We start from the raw sequence: 19,098 nt of genomic DNA, 5'->3' as shown, positions 1-19,098 counted from the left end.
GGAGAAAAGAAACCAAATTTTATTTGATTATTAATATATTTTTTAGTTATTTAGATATTCTGGTTTGTTTTGGTCTTTAATATTTTTCTCAGACAAGTATCCTTTCCTTGTGTATGAAATTATCACTCAAAAGATACTCGATTATTTTTCAGGTTAACTTTTACAATAATAATGTACTAAATATTTAGCTTTTAAAAGCCCCTGAAATGTCTGTCTGCCAACACAATTCAGTATCTCATTTTAGAAAGCATTCCTCTTTTTATTTCTTTTTGTTGGCGGAGGAAAGGTATGATTTCTGTCAGTCTTAATTCTCTCCCAGTTCTCCTCCTCATGTAGCATTGCTTTTTTTTGAATGAACACTTTTGTTAGGTGTGTGTGAGGTATAGCTATTAATATTTCGAGTTGTAGCCTGGGTGTATTGCACTCTCAGTAGGGACTTTAGTTCTGGCTAGTCCATTGAGCAGTAATGTAAGACCCATATAGAGACTAATGTTACTTGAGTGCATTTTTAAGGTTGACTTTATGTCCACTGAATGCCTGACTCCTTTATCAACTTGACTAGATTTTCCTTGAAAAGGCGTATATGTGTGTGTGTATGCCGTGTGAAAAAATAAGGGTCGATTTTATTCCTTGTTGCTTTTGTAAGAAGTGGCCATAATTCAAGTACCTTATTATACCAGATATCTTATGTGAAATATAGTGGTTTTGGTCTAAATTAACTTAAAGGTTTTTAGTAAGTAGGTAGGTATTTTATGAGAGTGCCATTTCTTTTCTAGTCTTCTTGTAGTTAGTCAATGAAGTCTCTAAAATTATATCTCATAATACTTAAGTAGTCTGTAAAGGTGAAAGAATTATATTTCATCTATAAATTATTCCAAATGCAGTAGTTTGTTAATTTTCCTGGTCAATCTTTATTAGTTGATAGATAACTTATTCATTAATGTTGTTTGATTTTTAAACCAATTTTCCTTAGCTTTGGTAGAGCACTAATATTAAATTAAATTATGAAATGACTTTATAAGTCTCAATCTTTGTGATTTTTTTTTTAAACAGATATAGAAACTCTAATTTTAGATGATAGTGAAGATGAGAATGCTTTATCAATTTTTGAGACCAGTTGTCACTCAGGATCACCAAAGAAACAGTCATCAGCTGCTGCTGTACATAAGTCCTACCTTCATTTTACAATGTAAGTTATATATATTCACTTCCTTTCAAGTTAGCATGATTTTTACTACTTATGGTTAGAATTATGGTGTATTTTTACTTAAGTTTTTAACCTCAAAGACTTTATTTTTCTGTTTGGACACGATTTTGGAACACTAAGTGTATAATTTTTTTTGTGTGGTAATAAATTAGTTTTTTGGTCACCTAAAGATTTTTTTCTGAACCGATTATATGATTATTTTTTTAAAAAACCAAGGTGGAAGGATGAGTTACCTTTAGAAAGTCAGTTGATGTCCCCAATTTTACTGCTTTTTATTTGACCTACAATGGACAGAAATGAAATATTTACCATGATCTAGAGTGCTTTAATTTGTAATAAGTTTCAGATGATAATTTAGGGACTCTAAAGGTACTAAAGAGATTTCGAATTAGAAATTGCTTAGTAATTAAACCACTAACTTTTTGATTTTCCAAAACCCTGTTAGTTTATGCTTTTCCTAATTTAGATTTTATGATTTTTCTATTTACATTTACCTTTACGATAAACAGCTTTTGCTGTGCAATTTAATGGATAAACAGTTTTAGTGCTAATCTAATTTAAATTGAAGGACCGGATAGTTTTCAAATACCAACATCATCACTTGCATGTACATAATTAGCATGATAGTTAAAGGACCATAATGCTTCAGTCAGATAGGTCTAATTGCACTTTTATTAAAAGATGCTGGTTGTGTGTACTTTAAATAATTTTTCGTTAGGGATATTTCGAACAAAATTTAGTCTTCAACTTGAGTTGAAGTTTCTCGTAGATTTTGGTGAAATGTTATTTGGACTATTTACATCGATAACCCATTTTTTGTTTTTATTTTTAAAAATGAGAATAAATTACTTTTGTTTACTCTTTTTTTCTTGGGTTTTAAGCTCTTCTATTAGAAACTTTTTATTCTACTCCAGATCCTTTCTTTTCTGCCCTCAGGGAAGTTCTCTTAAATTATTTCAGTAATTGTACAGTTCTCTTTTATTGGTGACTAAGAGAAAACCAAATAACCATTTTTTCCCCATGTGTGTATATTTTATTTGTTTTGACAATTTTAGTTATTTGGATATGAAATACCTCTGATAGCAGGGCTAAGAAACTATCTAAAGATGTGAGTTCCAATTTTATAAGGGTTCTGTTGTCAGTAAAGTGATACAGAAATAGATTTAGCTATTAGAAAACTTCATATGCAGTTTTGAGTTTGACTTTTTATTGAGAACATTCTCTGCCATTGATTTAATTATGGATCACTAGTATGGTTCATTTTGTTTGGTTCAGCCTTTCTGAAATTAGTTTAATTTAAACTTCCTTTACATAAGCTTTTCTAGTTCCTTGATTTGACTTTGATTTAATAGTGAGACAGCTATATCCTAGAATAAGTTTTCTTTTTTTTTATTGTGATGTTTTGATAAATTCCATTCATTTCTTTATTTGCCTATCTATTCTGCTAATTTTTATGTTTACTCTATGCCAGGATTGTACTAGGTGCTGAAAACATGTAATGAAGAAGATAGAACATCTTTCTTACTTTGGAGAAGTTCTTGTTATTGAGGGTAACAAACATTGTAATATGGCTGAAGTGCTATGAAAACAGAACTAAGAAACTTTCATTGGGAAGTCCAGGAGGGCTTCGCAGGAGAGATGGTGACATTTGCTGTCCTTTTGACTGTGAAGGGATAGGAATTAGCATCTGGTGCTCATTATAAACTAGGTATATAAAGCTTGGGACTTCATATATAGTAATATATATATTGGTCTCTCAACAATCATATAGCGTTTGTAGTATCATTATTTTACCAACAAGGAAACTGAACCACAAGGAAGTTAAATTAAGTAAATTGCCCATGGTCCTGCCACTAGTAGGTGGCAGACCCAGCGTCTGTACTGTTTGCTTCCTGGGATCATAGGCTTTTTAGTACACTGTGTGGTTTCCAAATTGATTTCTGAGCTTAATAGGTACATAGGAAAATGTATTGCCTTTTTGGGTAGATAGGACAATTTGATTTTTCACACTTTTCCAAGAAGCATATACTTTAGAATATAGGCCTTTAGTAAGGGCTGCACATGCTTTTTTTATTGGCTTGGTTTGGTTTGGCTTTCTGTTTGAGCAACATGTGTTCGTGTGCCAGATCAATTAAAACAAAAAAGGTGCTAGACAAGTAAAAAGCATGACTTAAATGGTGGTCTCCAGTAACACTAGACTGGGTGTTGCTGGTGGGTTTCTGTTTTGGGGAATAGTTTCCTAAAATGATGTTGAAACCGTTTGTTTATGTAGATTTAAGATGAAATAAAAGTCAAGATATTTAAGGTCTATCAATCTAGTAGAGAACCCTTATGATCAAAAATAAGTTTTCTTTCTTACTATATATTACCATAAGGGGTTAGAAGCAGAGCTTTCTGAGGTTTTCCACATGAAAATAGCTTTGTTTTTTCTGATTAGAAAGATGATACACTCTATAGAGAATTCAAGTTATAAAGAACATAAAGAGGAAAATAAAAATTAAAGCCCAAGCACCTGTAGGTAAAGTTTGTTAAAGTTTTGGTGACCACACTTCCATATTCTCTCTATCCATAGAGCCAGACCCACGTATTAATTTTATATATGTAAATTATATCCTATAAGGTTGTTAAATAACTTGCTTTTTTATCCACTAAGATGGGAACATTATTTCATATCACTGTATGTTTAATGTCGTTCTTTAAAAATAGCTGCATAGTATTTTATTTTTTGGATGTGCCATAATTTATATAACCTTACTAATAAAAATCGAAGTTTCCAATTTTCTTTTTTTTATAAACAGTGCTGTGATAGATGTTTAAGTAACATCTTTAAACTATTATCTGATTTTGAGCTTTGGGTAAATTTTAAAACTGCAATTGCTGTGTCAAAGGGAAGAAGCATTTGAAAACTTGAGACGGGTCGTTAAACTGCCTTCTAGAAAGATTGTATCAATTTACCTTTCCATCACTAATATATGAGAGTTTTATTTTTCTTATATTTTTGTCAATTCAGAGCACTGTCTTATTAAAGTTTTGCCAACCAGATAGCTTAAAATATCTTGTTTATTTTAATCATTCATTTGTTCTTTTATATATTAGTTCACTTGGATATTTTGTCAAAGTGCCCATCATGTGCTGGGTGTCGTCCTATGTACTTGGAATATGTCAGTGAAAAAAATGGGCCAAGATTTCTGCCCTCATCAACTTACGTTTAATTTAACTTATTTATTTATACCCCCACCCCCGTCTTTTTAATTCCCCTCTCACACTTCTATCCCTGACCTATGGATGTTGCCATCTCCCTTTAAGAACCGGATCTCCGAAGGCGTCTCCTCCCACACGCTTGTGTCGTGCACCTGGGGCCTGGCGCACCCGGCACATGGTCCGTGGCTCCACCTGGGACCTTCTGCATGTAAAGCAGATGTGCTAACCACTACACTATGGCGCCACCCCTAGCTTATGTTTTAGATGGAGACAGACAGTAGAACAATAAGTATAATAGACAAAATGTTAGAAGATGTAATTACTATGAGAAAAAATATAGAGGATGATAAGAGGTAAGGGAGTTGTTGGAAGTGTGATTAGTTGTAGAAAAAATATAGAGGATGATAAGAGGTGAGGGAGTTGTTGGAAGTGTGATTAGTTGTAGTTGGATGTACATTTTGGCATATATTTGACATACTTGCCAAATTTAATTTCAGAAAATTGTACATTTTCCTGTTCCTACTAGTCGTGAAAACACTAATTTTCCCATCATCTACTCACTAATAATAGGTATTAAAATTAATTTTTTATCAATCTAGCAGATAAGGCGTTTCTCATTTTCATAATTTTTTCCGACTCTGTTAGTAACTACACAATTGTTCTCAAGACTCGATCGCTCTTGAGCATCAGACCCTGTCCCGTTGCCTGTCTCCCTTCGTGTGCCACAGATCTTCCACAGGTCCTGACTGCGTCTCCCCCTCTCTTCCTGTGGAGCTGAGGAGCCACCATCCGTTCAGTTGTTTCAGCTAGAACTGGGTATCATCCTCAGCTCTTTCCTCGTTCTTCCCTTCTGTGTGTGGTCAGTGACCGAGTCCTGCTGATTTTCTTAACTAAATACGTCTCATCTGAGGCTGTTCCTTCTCACCTCCTCTAGCACCATTCTTGTCTGCACTGTAATTTAACATCTTATGCCAGGGTTATTATAGCAGACCCCTGACTGGTTATATTTCTTCCTGTTTTGCCTTCTTTCAAATATCGTCTCCTATGCTGACATACTGAGCTAGTTGTCTTCCAAAAACATGTATAAGATTGTGTCACTTCCCCTGCTTAAGCATCCTGGTGTTTCCTCATTGTCTGCAGTGTACATTCCAAACTTTTCACATGGCTCACAAAATCCTCCATAGCTTCTCATAGTCTGATTCTGCTTTCCTCTTCCCTTCCTTAACCCCAGTACCCTTACCTGAACATTGCCTTAAAACCTCAAAAGAAAGTCGCTGTATAAACTACCCCAAATAGCCAAGACCTTTTTAGCTCTGGTTCTTTGCACATCCTATTTTTATTTCTTGGAATTCATGCTTTCTGTGTCCAATCTGTCGGGTTTATGCTTTCGTAATGCTTTTCCAAGAAATCTTTCTGTGAGTCTCTAATTAGGGTCTGCCATAGCATCCTACACTAAACAGTGCTGCTTTAATAACACTGTTACAGTAATTTGTGTACCTCCTTTTCCCACCAAATACCGATCAGTTATGAGCTGTGTGCTAGCAGTGTGGTGGTGGATCCCTAGGACCAAGGCATTCAGCATAGGAAGCATTCTACAATTGTTAATGAACATTTTAGAAATTGTATCTGTATTTTCTTTTTAAACTGTTTCTATCCTTTTCCCGTGAAGGTGTTTTTTGATAACACTATGCACTTAAGCTTTTTATACACTAAGAACCATTCCTGTTAATGGCAAATTCCTTGTCTCATTTGGTTCAGATTGCAAGTTTTGCGTTAAAGTATAAAAATTTTTATGAATTAAAAAGACATTTCTTTGTTCTAATTCATTTGAAATGAGGATCTGAATCCTCCCTATTTAAAACATTTATTTTACAATTCATCCCTATTCTATGTATTTTTTATGCTTATTATGTAAAATTCTTTCAATTACTGTAATTTGTTTCCTGAGCTGCCTGTTATCTACCACTGATCTGTGTTTCTTTAACGTATAGTATACTCTGTTCTGTTATTCTGTAATATGTTTCTGTATAAAGTAGGGCACATCTTAACATAGTGGTTTAGAACCTAGGCTTTGGAACTATATGGTCCTGAATGAGAATATGAACTCTTGTTACCACTCAGGTGTACATAATTATACCTAACTTCTCTGAGCTATGGTTTCTCCATCTGTTTAATAAGTAGAAACTATGTATTTCATAGAATTGTTAAGAAAGTTAAAAAAGTGCATGTTACTAAAACAGGTTTAAATGTTCTAAACATACTTTTCCAAAATTTTCTTGATTATTCTTTCAGATAATTTTGCTAATAAGTTTTAAAACTCTCCCTCCCTGAAGTTCTTTTGGGAGTTTGATTTGAGTTTTTAAATGTATAAAATAAAATAATATATGTATTTATGTATACACATACACATGTATTTGACTATAGTTAACTAAAAATATTTGGAAGAATCGACTTCTTTATAGACAGGCTCATATGTTCTATATAGTTTCATACTTTTGCTAAGATTTAATATTGTTTTGTCATTTGTGTTTTTGCAATTATGTATAGGATCTCCTTTTTTATATTGGTTATTGATGGCGTTTAGAAAATCTTTTTGATTTTTCTTTTTCCATCTTCTGTCTTGTTACTTTGCTGGTAGATTCTGACAGTTATTAGGTAATTCTCTTGGATTTTCTAGTACATGATCATATCTTTTACAAGTAACTGTTTTCTTTTTCTTTCTATTAGTTCCATTTTTTAATTGCTTTATTCTTATTGCATTGCTTAGAATTTTCTGTATTATCTATGATGATTGTAGACAAACTTGTTTCATTTATCATTTTAATAGTGCTGTAGAATCTTGGGAATATAAGTTGTTTCATTTAATATATTTTCCTAAATTTACCTTCTCTAGTGTAGGGTTTTAGATGTCATGTATTAGGGTAAGAATAGTTTTTATTGGCCTAGAAACAAAATCAGCTACCATTGGAAAAGTCCTTCTTTTTTTTTCTATTTAAAAAATTGTGGGTAAGAATATCAAAATTTACCATTTTAATCATTAAGGAGGTCCTACATTTTAGGTAATCTTCAGATGTACCTTCCTGTTGGAGAAGTGGGATTTTAACCTTTGACCTTGGGTAATTAAGAACTAAATCACACTTAGTGTCTGAAGCATTTTCCAAGTTAATATATGGGTATGATAGGATGAATATCCACCTATTTTTACTTTCTTTTAGAATGGATTTTTATAATTTCACATCCTGGTTATTAACATGGTCAGCGAGATCATTTTAAAACTATATTTGATGAAAATAATCCACTGTACTTAAAAATAAAAAAGGGAATTTCTATTAATTTAGAGTTACATTCTTTTAAGGTAAATATGTTGCTTAATGTTTCCTGTGGATCTTTAGAGCATTTGGTTTTGAAGTAATTATTATGTCTTACATGTGTTACAGGTCACCATATCATCAGCCAACCTCTTACAGGCCAAGGTTATTGCTGTCTGGAGAACGAGGCTCAGGTCAAACTTCTCACCTTGCTCCAGCACTTTTGCACACTCTAGAAAGATTCTCTGTGCACAGACTAGATCTCCCCGCACTTTATTCAGTTAGTGCCAAAACACCTGAAGAATCATGTGCACAGGTAGGTTTGAACCATGTCAGAGCACTTTCAGCTTTTTTATTGTTTGCCTCTTGGTAGTGTTTACAGATAAAAAATTTTCAGAGAACAATAATATGAATATTCACTTTTTGTTGCTTATTCATTAACATTATAATAAGGAAGAGGGTTCTTTTGATGTGCCATTATATTTCATTCATTTCTGTAATTTTAATGTTCTCTTTCTTGCATTAAAGTTTAAACAGTGCAGAAAGTGAGTTTCTTCTGCTTTTTTATGACCCTGTTTTCAAAGCTGTGTCTTCAGAGCCTTTGTAGATTTCTGTACTTAGGTAGAGCCTTATTATAGAAAGGGGAATGATATTTAATTTGAGATGCCAAGATTAAAGTTTATACAGAAAAGCGATAGCAATTAAAAAATTATATATATTTGTATTAATAGTTAAGTGTGTTTGATAATTGATTTTTGGTTACTTTATACTTAGTGATTGTGAAGCAGAGTTCTAGTGGCACTGTTTATATTTTTTGAGATTTAATATATAACTATGAATTTATTGTAAGTGTGTCACGTTGAAACTAGAAGTTAGGAGGATAAGCTTTCCGAGCCAAGGAACCATGTCTTCACCATGTGTCTCTTATACGGTGCCCAGGTCATAGTAGGTGCTCAGTAAATGTTTGAACAATGTTTCTTACAAGTAAATTAAGAGAGAGGAGTGTCATTTTCTACTTTGCTAGTTAGCCTGCTAGGTGAACAGAGTAATAACACTAAAGAGCATTGCACACAATTTTATTGTTTTTTTTTTTTAGTTACATTTTATAAATATTTAGTACATATACATACACTATGTAATTGTCAACCATTTTGCACTTTGTATCAAGAAATATATTTTAAACAGTTCATAGTGTTGATTTCATTTCACCTTTACTTATAGTTCTCTGGGTATGAATATCCGTCTTAACTACTTATAAAACCCTATTTAAAAACCCGTATTTTGAATAAAAAGCAGCATACCAGTAATTCGATCCAAGTTTTATAGATTTAACTCATTTTGGCTGTGTGTTCTAATGTTTGTTTATATGTTTGTTCATATTTTTCCTTTTTAGTGAGAAAAAATTAATGCAGCTTTTGTATGCAAGTAAGAAAATTACTCAGTACCATTCAAAATAAATCCCAGTGATTTACTAGGAAAATATAAATTAACAAAATTGACCACAGAGGAGAATCAGAGATAGCTGTGGAAGAAGAAATTGAGTGTCAAAAAAGCACCAAAGCCAACCAGTTTCACAGGCGAATTCTTTTCATTTTAAAAGATAAGATCATTTCGATGCAAGTTAAACTGTTTCAAATTATAGAAAAAGAGTGAAAGCTGTGAAATAAAAAAAATAGTGATGATAAACCTTTGAAAGAAAGCCAAAGAAAACTGTAGACTAATCTCACATAGACAGTGTCATAAAGTAAATATTACAAATGGAATCTAGTAGCACATCAAAAGAGTAATATACCATTATTAAGACATACAAAGTTTTTCAGTTAGATATCAAGAGATATAAATATTGGAAGGGACACATTGAAGTGATAATTATTTGCCTGTGATACGATTATATTTTTGGAAAATTTATAGTATCAACTGAAAAACTATTAAGGACAATGAGAGAATTCTGTGAGGTTGGGCACTTTCAGAGTTAATGTTATAAAATCAATCTTTTTCTTTTGTATAAACAAAAACAAGTTAGAAATATAATGAAAGACATAGCAACTGAGTTTACATAGGGATTAACTGAAGCACTTAATTCACAGGGCCTAAAAGAAGAAATGTAAAATTTAAGTTGAGGACAGTTGAAGAAATGAAAGACACACTTTATTTTTAATTATTATACTACATTTCAAAGAGTGACTCAACTCAAATTGTACATATTAAAATTTTAGCTACTTTGCTTATTGGTAGTGGCCTTGGACAAGTTACTTAACCTCTTTGAGCCTCACTTTTCTCATCTATGAAATGAAAATGATGTTAACTACATAAGTGTGAGTTTTTTTGTTGTTGTTATTTTAAAATAAGCTCATCCAGTAAGCTTGGCATATAGCTCCCAACAGATGTTAGCTATCATCATATTTATTACTACTGCTACAGCTTTTTTCACAGCTAATGGTTAGTAAGACTCAAAATTGGAAAACTGTGAGTTCTTTTCTAATTTAATGTATAAATTAAGTGCAATATCAATTATAATTCCTTCAAAACAAGAGAAGTTAAAAAAAAAAAAAGGACATTGTGTTTCCTTTAGATAATAAATATGGGTATAGCAAGGAGAATTCTAGAGGAAAAAGTATAATGAGAGAGCCCTACCAGATTTTTAAAGATGTAATAGAACAAGAATAGTAAAGACTTTGTACCTAGTCAGGCATAGACAGACAAAGTACTAAAAAAAAGAGAGAGAATTCACACCTAGGCCTGTATAGAACTGAGAATTTAGCATCATGATGATGATGATGAGTATATGATGATGAAGGTGATGACATTTGATATTAGTAGACAGAATAGATGGATTATTTAATAAATGGTCTTGGAAAACTGGCTGGCTATACAAGGGGAAAAAGAAAAAAAACAAAATAAAATGGGATTTCTTGTATTTTTCTGTAGCCTCATAGTAAATTCTAGATTGTCAGTGAAACTACGAAAATGTTAGAAGAATTCACAAGGTCATTATATTGATTATCTTGGATATGAGAAAATAATTGCTAAGCAATATAGAAAATGTAGAAAACAAAGACGAACACATCTTTGACTTAACAAAATTTTTAAATTACACTTTTTTAAAACTAATAGACAGCTGGTAAAAGTATATTTTTAATATACATGTCAAGGACAAAGTTTCCTAAATATACAAAAATATATTTAAGTCAATGAGAAGAAACAATAGCGTAATATAAAAGTTAGCAAAATAGGAGCATGCCATTTATAAGGAGAAAAAAATAGAAAAAGCAACCAGTAAAAATTTGAAAACCATCTTAGCCTCACTTGTAAGTGAAGAAATACGCAAATTAACATAACATAGTACCATTTTAAAACAACAGGTTTTAAAAATTAAAAGCCTGATAATGCCTAGCATTGGAGATGTGGGACACTCAGTGGAAATGTAAATTTAATGACTTTGGAGTGCAGTTTGGCACTGCTTTTTTTAAAAAAAAAGTTATTTAATTAGTTTCAAGTATACAGTACATTAGTTAGACATCTATTTAGTTTGTAAAATGATACCCTCAATTGCTCCCTCCCTCCCCTGACCCTCCACCTAGCCAATGTATTAATGCTGACTGCATTCCCTATGCCGTGCTTCCCATCCCCATGACCATCCGTCAGGTACTAATTTGTACTTCTTTAACCCTTCACCCATTCTCCCAGCTCCCCAAGCTCCCCTCCCCTCTGTCTATCACCAAATTGTCCACTATATTTGAGTCTGTTTTTGATTAGTTTGTTCTTTTTATTCCTTAGATTCTGCATATAAGTGAAATCATATAGTGTTTATTTTTCTCTGTCTGACTTAAATACCTTCTAGGTCCATCAAAGCAGTATCTTTTTCTATCCCATTCCTTTTAGTCTGTGTGTGTCTTTTAATCTGAAGTGAGTCTCTTATAGGCAACATGTAGGGGTCTTGTTTTCCTTTCCATTCATCCACTCTTTTAGTTGGAGCACTTAATTCTTTTTCATTTGAGATACTTATTGATAGAAATGTAGTTGTTACCGTTCTGTATTCCTGTTTTTGATACATGTTTTTTCTTAAAGAAGTCCGTCCAACATTTCCTGTAATTCTAGCTTGGTGGTGATAAATTCCTTCAGCACCGGCACTTCTGTGCTGAGCAAGTCTCGCCTGGCCCTCACTCAGACAGTGACTGCCTGTAAGTCCCTGGTGTCCCCGCAGCCGAATGGGTGCTGGTGCTCAGTGAGCAGGTCGAAAATCAGCTCGCGGACGCGGCCCCTTTAAAAGGCATCTGTTGCTGCCCCAGCCTCTGTCTCACTCAGCCGCTTGAGACTGGGAAGCCGTGCATGCTGCACTGTCTTTTAAAATTTCAAGTACATACACTTTTTGACCTGGGAATTTTACATTAAAGAATTTTCCCTAAAGATATATTGGCTATAAGTATTCGCTGCTGAGTGTACAAATATATTCATCACAGCATTGTGTAAAATTGCCAAACAAAAAGAAACAAACTAAATGTCTTTTATGATATACTGGCTGAAATAAATTATAATACATCATCATATACAAAGAAATACTGTGAAGTCATTAACAAGAATGAAGTTGATTTACATAGGCTGATGTGGAAAGATTATGGCAATATCAGTGATAAAAGCAAGTTGTAAATCTAACTATGATCATTTTCTTTTATGCAAAGAACTGTTAGAAATATATTCATGCTTGTGTGTAAGTGGAAATTTTATCTATGAATACCCCCCAAAAAACTGTTAATAATCATTTCTTTGGCTCGGGGGAAGGAATTTGGAGGATTTGTGATTTTAGTTTGCACTCTGCTGTGCTGTTTGGAATATTTTTTTCATTTTACATGTGTGTTTGACAGTATCAAGCAAATGAAAGAAAATCACACTGAAAGGGAAACATTTTCAAAGTGAGAGGGTGTTCTATCATTCCTTATGGCTAATATGTGTATATATTCACAAATATATTATTGCCTTAATGTGAGATATGGAAATACTTAGGAAGCATTGTAGTAAACTAAATGTTGCTGGGATCCTAGGATTTTTTTCCCTGAATCCTACTTGCCATTATTGGGATAAATTTGAATTTTAACTGTGTACTCTTTGATCTTTCATGTTTCTTGGCTTTTACTACCTTTTTTGTCATGTTGATGGAGAGGATGGAAGATGTCACTTTGTAGTAGAAAAATAACAAAAGCCCATTTATTGTGTTGGCTTTATCACTCTGTACCTAGTACATCAAGATATCTCGTCTCTGCTTTCACCTGTAAGCTTCTGGGTTAGATGTAGAGCTTACTCTTGAGTGACCATTCCCTGGATGTCCAGTTTTCCAGGAAACTGAGTCAGAATTTCGTAGTCATAGAAGCCAAAGCTCAGACTTCTGAACACTGGCCAGAAATGAGATAAACTGTCCTGGTTAATCTCTGATTATTTGTATCATAGTGCATATTTAAAATTATTTTAAATGCATAAACATAATACTTTTATTAAAAAAATCTTCGAAGAGAGGCTATGATATAATGAGATTGAGGATTTTTGTTTTAAATTTATAAAGGAGATTGGCAAGCCTGGATATAAGTAGGTATGATGTCTTAGGGGAGAAAGTACATGAGTCAGGTGCTGGAAAGATTAAAAACCTTTTTTCTCTATACTTCTATAATTCTTTTCTTTTGCCTAACTTCTCTTGGGAGCTAGTCCTCCTGTAGGCAGGATTATCTCTAAATAGATATGGAACATAATGGTTCAGTCTGTGGCAAATTATTCTGTGCTCTGCTCTTTTCCCCAGCCTATAAGATATGTAATATAAATTGAAATTGGTTACTAAACACTGTAACATGAACATGGAAGGTAATCTTCAAGGAAAGAAGTCTTAAATCACCTTTACAGGGCTGTATTAATATGTGTGATAAGATGGAAAGGCGAAAGAGCCCTATTGATATTTCTTTGTACTGTGGGAATCATGTTTAATTCTTTGTTCTTTAAAACATACCCACACACGAGCATAGATATGACAAAACTTCTCTCTCTTCTGATCACCTCAGCTATTGATGAATATTATTGATTAGGTGAAAAGTAATAGAGGAGTTAGTGTCTGCTGTAGAGTTTTTTCTCTCTCTCTTTTTTAAAGCTTTAGTCAGCATAGGAATCTTCTGGGGATGCTTAGTAAAATTTCTGATTCTCTGGCTCTGTACCCAGGTTCTGATTAGTTAAATTTGGGGCGAACCCCAGGAATCTGCACTTTAAACATTCCAGGTGTTATTTTTGTGGGTCTTCAGTAGATCTCATTTTGAGTTCTAGTACTTGAGCTGATCATTGGACACTAGTTAGACGTTTTTTACTGAAACAGTTGCCAGAGTTCATAAAGTGGCTGTGTGCGTGTGTGTGTGTGTGTGTGTGTGTGTGTGTGTGTGTGTACACACACGTGTATACAATACTGAGCATTTCATAGTCTTCCAAAGGCTGCGGAAGGAGAATAGAAAACCGTGGTGTAGGTTGGAAGGTTTGTCGTCCCATTAAGTTCACAAGTGATTATGGAGCCCTACAACAAGGCCAAAGATGTTAGCATTTGTAGTGAAATACTCATCTGTATTAACACCCTTAAAAGACAACTATGATTCCCCTTTTCTGAAGTCCTCAAATGCATTTTTCTTGCCTCTTGTATTATTTCTGCTGTTGACAGGAAAAAAAGCTATTGAGTTATATTTTATCTTTTTTTTTTTAATATAAAAGTGTGTGAATTGATAAATTTATATATAGTCTGTCAAAAGCTTTGGAGTTTGGTCATTACACCATGTTATGAATAATTTTAAATGGATAATAAGGTGTTTTTTTTGGTGAACATTTCAATATTTTTCTTCCCCAGAAAGAAATTACATCTGGTAATTCTCAAGGCAAATTCTCTTTGATTAAGTAGCATTAAGGAATTAAAATACTTACCTGTGTATTTATTTTGGATGCTCTTGTGTTTGTGCCAAAAGGTTTCTGGATCTCCACAGTCGTCTGTGTATACTTTGGATACTCCTGTGTTTGTGCACATGGCTTTCTGTGTTTTACCATAGCAACAGCTTTTTTTTTTTTTTCTCTTTTTTGAGTTGTAAACAAATTAAATTATCCTGGTCCAGAGTGTACCACATTTACAGAAATTCTTGAAGTTTTTAGGCAGTTTTTATTAAAAAAAAAAATTGGGTGATTTAATTTTTATAAAATGTTGAATTTTATTACAACTATCATTCAGAAACTGTAGTATAGTTGTGTTTTATAACAGGCTTATTTTATGTGCTTGTAAAAAAATTTGGCACTTTATTTCTTGAATCCTGAATCTTCTTATCCCAGACAGTGCCTTCTTTTTACAGAGATGCTCAATAAATCTTAGGTGAATAGAATATAGATTGAGTGAAATGATATATATGGAATAAGGTTACTAGTAATCTAGATATTTTAAAAAATATTTTGTGATAGCATGGTATAAGGAATTAAATAAACTTAATAGTGCTTTAAAATTTTTATAAAAATTGAGACTATTTTAGCCCCCAAGATAGTTCACTTTGCAAAGACTTATAAATTCACGTTCATAATACTGTAAGGTGACCAAGACAAATTTTGGTAGTTTATCGAAGACAAAAAGTTGTTTTCCTCTTTCTTAAATAGCCCCTTTTGAGGACAGTGAAAGCCGTACAGGCTTGGAGTTTTCTGCTTTATTCACATTTGCAGTTAAAATATTCTAGTTTCAGGTTTTGAAGGAGATGGCTTGTTATGGGTCATTTATTCTTAATTTTTAAAATATAGTACATTTTTATGCAATGAACATTTTAATTTGGCAGCTGAAGTACTGAATTGAAAGTTTAGCTTTGAGATGATAAGGACTCTTGTAAATGTAGGTACCGTTTATATTACTAGTGCCTCCTTAAATGGATACTTCTAACTTCAGTGGCCTGAATTTTTGCCTTTCATAACTTTAATAGAGGAAGTGGTTTGTGATTTTTTTAAAAAATAAACTTTAAAAAAATGTTATATAAGGGACCATGATGTCTGGGGCAAGAAGAGTCCAGAAAGAAATAGAGTATATTGTTTAAAGAATCAAAATGAACAGTTCACACACACTAGTGCTTGTTCATTTTATCTGTGCAAGAGTGCTGGTCATGTCAGAGGTATTTTGAAACGGTTGGTTCAGTAATTCGGCCTACTGTCTTTTTTTCTCTATAACAGTTTTTCTGTTTTCTACTACACCTTGCACATCCACCAATCCAAGACACCCTGTAGGTGAGTATTTTTCTAGTTATCAAATGGCATCACTTGTTCTCAAGATAGTTGCCGCTTCACTAAAATAGGCTTTATTTTTCTACTCTGAATTATCTGGTTAATTGATTTCACATAGCGTATCTTATTACACAACTTTAAAAGTTATCAGCAAATTGCCGAAAAGCTGTTTTTACATTATAGAAAAATCACAATAGGATTAAACATTTTTCCTGAATTTTAAATACCATTCTCAGACTCTATACTTTTTGAATTTTTATTACCAAAACTGGAGAATTAGAACAGGTTGACTATATATATTTGAAGAAAATATGAAAGTTTATTTTTAATTCTGAGGGTACCACATAGTAAGAAGTTAAAAAGAAAACTCGTTTTAAAACGTAGTGCTTTTACATTTTTCTAGAAATTAAGGTTATTTTTTCTCTAAAGGCTTAGGAAAAGAAATTTGAAAAAAAACCTCAACTCTATTAGAGTTGGCAATATTTATGTACCTAGTTCAGCTTTGTAAATAAGTTTAAAACACCTGTAGTACTGCATTATTTAACTTCTGGCTCTGTAAAGTTTTTATTATCACTTAACCTTCTGTTGCTTTGCCCATACTTCTTGATACTTGTTAGCAGTTAGATGTTCGCAACACATTTTCCTAGAAAACCTAACCTACGTGTACTAGAATGAAAGGCAGAATTTCATTTTTTAAAAAGGCATGGGTTTCGCATTTCTCCCTGCGCACGTGGTAACTTGCATGATGGAATCAGGTGGTTTGGTGAGGGTTCTCAGTGAGCTGTATACCTCGTTAGTCTTTTTCATGTAACCACCTCTCTCCCCCTGCTGACTCTCCCCTAGTTATACCAGCACACAGTGGGAGTGGGAAAGCGACAAACGGCATCGGTCTCTGTCTTCTGTGTACCATGCCTGATTTGGGTGGCATGTGATGATTTTTTTTTTTTTAGAATCAAATGCCTCACTTGCCTGTGTGCTGCTGTGCGGTTCCTTCTTTTTGCCGATATTTATGCTTGTTTTTCTCTTATGAATCTTCTACAAGAACTTTTGGAAAACAATAATCCTTGGATTTTCAAGATCCAGGATAAGAGGGTGCGTGTTTGCAGAAAAGGTCAAAATTTGAGAGTCCTGAAGGAGTTGTACTGTACAACTGTTCTGGATTGGTGGATATGCAAATGTTAAAGGAAGGGAAGGAGCAAATATTACTTTTGATGTGAGTGATCATAACATCTACATTCCAATTTGGGGGAAACATTTTATTTGAGCATCTTTCATCTGGTTCATTATCAAATTGGCAATATGTTTTATTTTATACAAGAAGTTTAAAGTTGTATAAAATAAAGCATTTGAAAAATTCATGCAACTGGTAAGCTTACTCATTAAAGAAAAATAATCCTTTGGATTCTTAGGAACATTTCTGATAATCCTAATCACATTAAATATTAGATTCTTATTTCTATACCTTATACATTACATAGAGTAATTGAAATTTGTTTAAAATAAGGAAAAATAGAGAATTTTAGAAATAGAATTCTCAAATTGAAAGAAGTTTGATTTTCACACTTATCCCTACACTTATTAAAAGTCTCGAAGAGATGTCATTAACCTGTGAGAATTTGTTGATGGGCTGTTGAGCTGTTGTTGGCATATAGGGAAAGGGCCACAGTTTTACTTGGCAGCTAGCTCACTAATGGCCAACCTGTCCCTTTCTGGTGTGTGTTGGCGGAGTGCGGCTGAAGCTATGGTTAGGACTCTTTCACACCTGAGGAAACTATTTTGTATTTTCTGACAATAGGAGTCTCTCAGAGCTTTTTGCTAATATATTTATAGCTCTTTAGAGATGTAAGAGTGTTTTGTGACCATTTTGAATTGAAGAACGAATTAAGGTAATAGGAGGTAAAGAAGTAGTTCCTAGACTTAATTTTAAGTCTGGGATGGTACGTTTTGTTTAAAATGTTTGCTTAATTCCCGTTGGGTGATTTTAGGCGATGCACACAAGTGTGTGGGCGTCCTGTTCTTCTTTGCGCTTGCCATGTCACTCAGCTGACGTGCAGATGCAGGCTTCTCTCTTCATTGGCGGCATCTTTTACCGTGGCGTTTTGCTTTATCTTTACGTGATAGATAAGTGGAGCAATTCGATACCTTTCATACATACCGAATAAGAATAATAAAATGGCAAAAAATACTTTCTTTAGGTGGGACAAGGGTAGATAGAAGTTGTTTGTAAGGCTCGTGCATCACTTAAATATTTTGCTGAAAATAATTATAATAACAGGCCTGACACATTTCTTGTATTTGGGCTTACTGGGTAGACTATAGAGTAACATCAATTTGAATTTTTAATTCCAGTTTTTTCCTTAATTAGATTTTTCGTGAAGCTCGAAGAACAGTACCTAGTATTGTTTACATGCCTCACATTGGTGATTGGTGGGAAGCTGTCAGTGAAACTGTGAGAGCTACCTTTCTGACTTTGCTACAAGATATACCATCATTTTCACCTATATTTTTATTGTCTACCTCTGAAACCATGTACAGTGAACTGCCTGAAGAGGTAAGAACTGATTATGTTTATCTTTATTAGATTATTTAAAAATAGTTAACCTTGTAGATTTGACACATTTTAATTACCATAGAGTCAGTACTGTCAAGATTCATGTCATGGTTGTACCAGTTATTAGTCACGTGACCGGAGCAAGTTATTTAATGTTTTATGTTTCAGGTTCTTTTTTTGGTATAATAGCAATATAGTCAGTGTTATTGTGAAGATCGAGATAATTCATGCTTAGACCAGAACTCAACGTGTATGTGTGTGTGTGTATATCTACCGATCTATATCTATCTAGCTCACCTATTGAGAAGTGCTTAACTGTATCATTGAGTATATTTTGTATCTTTGTGTATTATTATATGTATTTTTCTAATCTGATTTTTAGCTTTTGAGTTCAAAGTCAACTCATATTTAAAATATTATAATCAAAGATAAAATCACAGTTGTTTTAGAAAAAAAATTAGTAGATCAACTTATATGTATGAATTGATTTTAAAGAAATTGTTTTAACACCCTGAGTTTACTAGATATTGAAATACTCTCCTTTAGAAATACTTAGAAATATTTTGTCCAGGTGA

At 33.2% G+C, this 19,098-nt stretch overlaps 1 protein-coding gene across 4 annotated transcripts in view; it reads left to right on the top strand.

The window, feature by feature from the left end:
- The window catches only part of ATAD2B (ATPase family AAA domain containing 2B), a 105,858-nt gene that overhangs the window by 50,393 nt on the left and 36,367 nt on the right, over positions 1–19,098 (top strand). For all 4 annotated transcript variants that reach the window (XM_016121750.2, XM_016121749.2, XM_016121752.2 and 1 more), the window contains 3 exons: positions 1,054–1,189; positions 7,846–8,032; positions 18,338–18,523. In XM_016121750.2, the coding sequence (XP_015977236.1) occupies positions 1,054–1,189; positions 7,846–8,032; positions 18,338–18,523 (509 nt within the window). The remainder of the gene's footprint in view (positions 1–1,053; positions 1,190–7,845; positions 8,033–18,337; positions 18,524–19,098) is intronic.

Source organism: Rousettus aegyptiacus, unplaced genomic scaffold (genome assembly GCF_014176215.1).
Source record: "Rousettus aegyptiacus isolate mRouAeg1 unplaced genomic scaffold, mRouAeg1.p scaffold_m13_p_7, whole genome shotgun sequence".
NCBI classification, from domain to species: domain Eukaryota; kingdom Metazoa; phylum Chordata; class Mammalia; order Chiroptera; family Pteropodidae; genus Rousettus; species Rousettus aegyptiacus.
The sequence above is the reverse complement of the archived record's forward strand: the minus strand, read 5'-3'. Positions and strand labels throughout refer to the sequence as shown.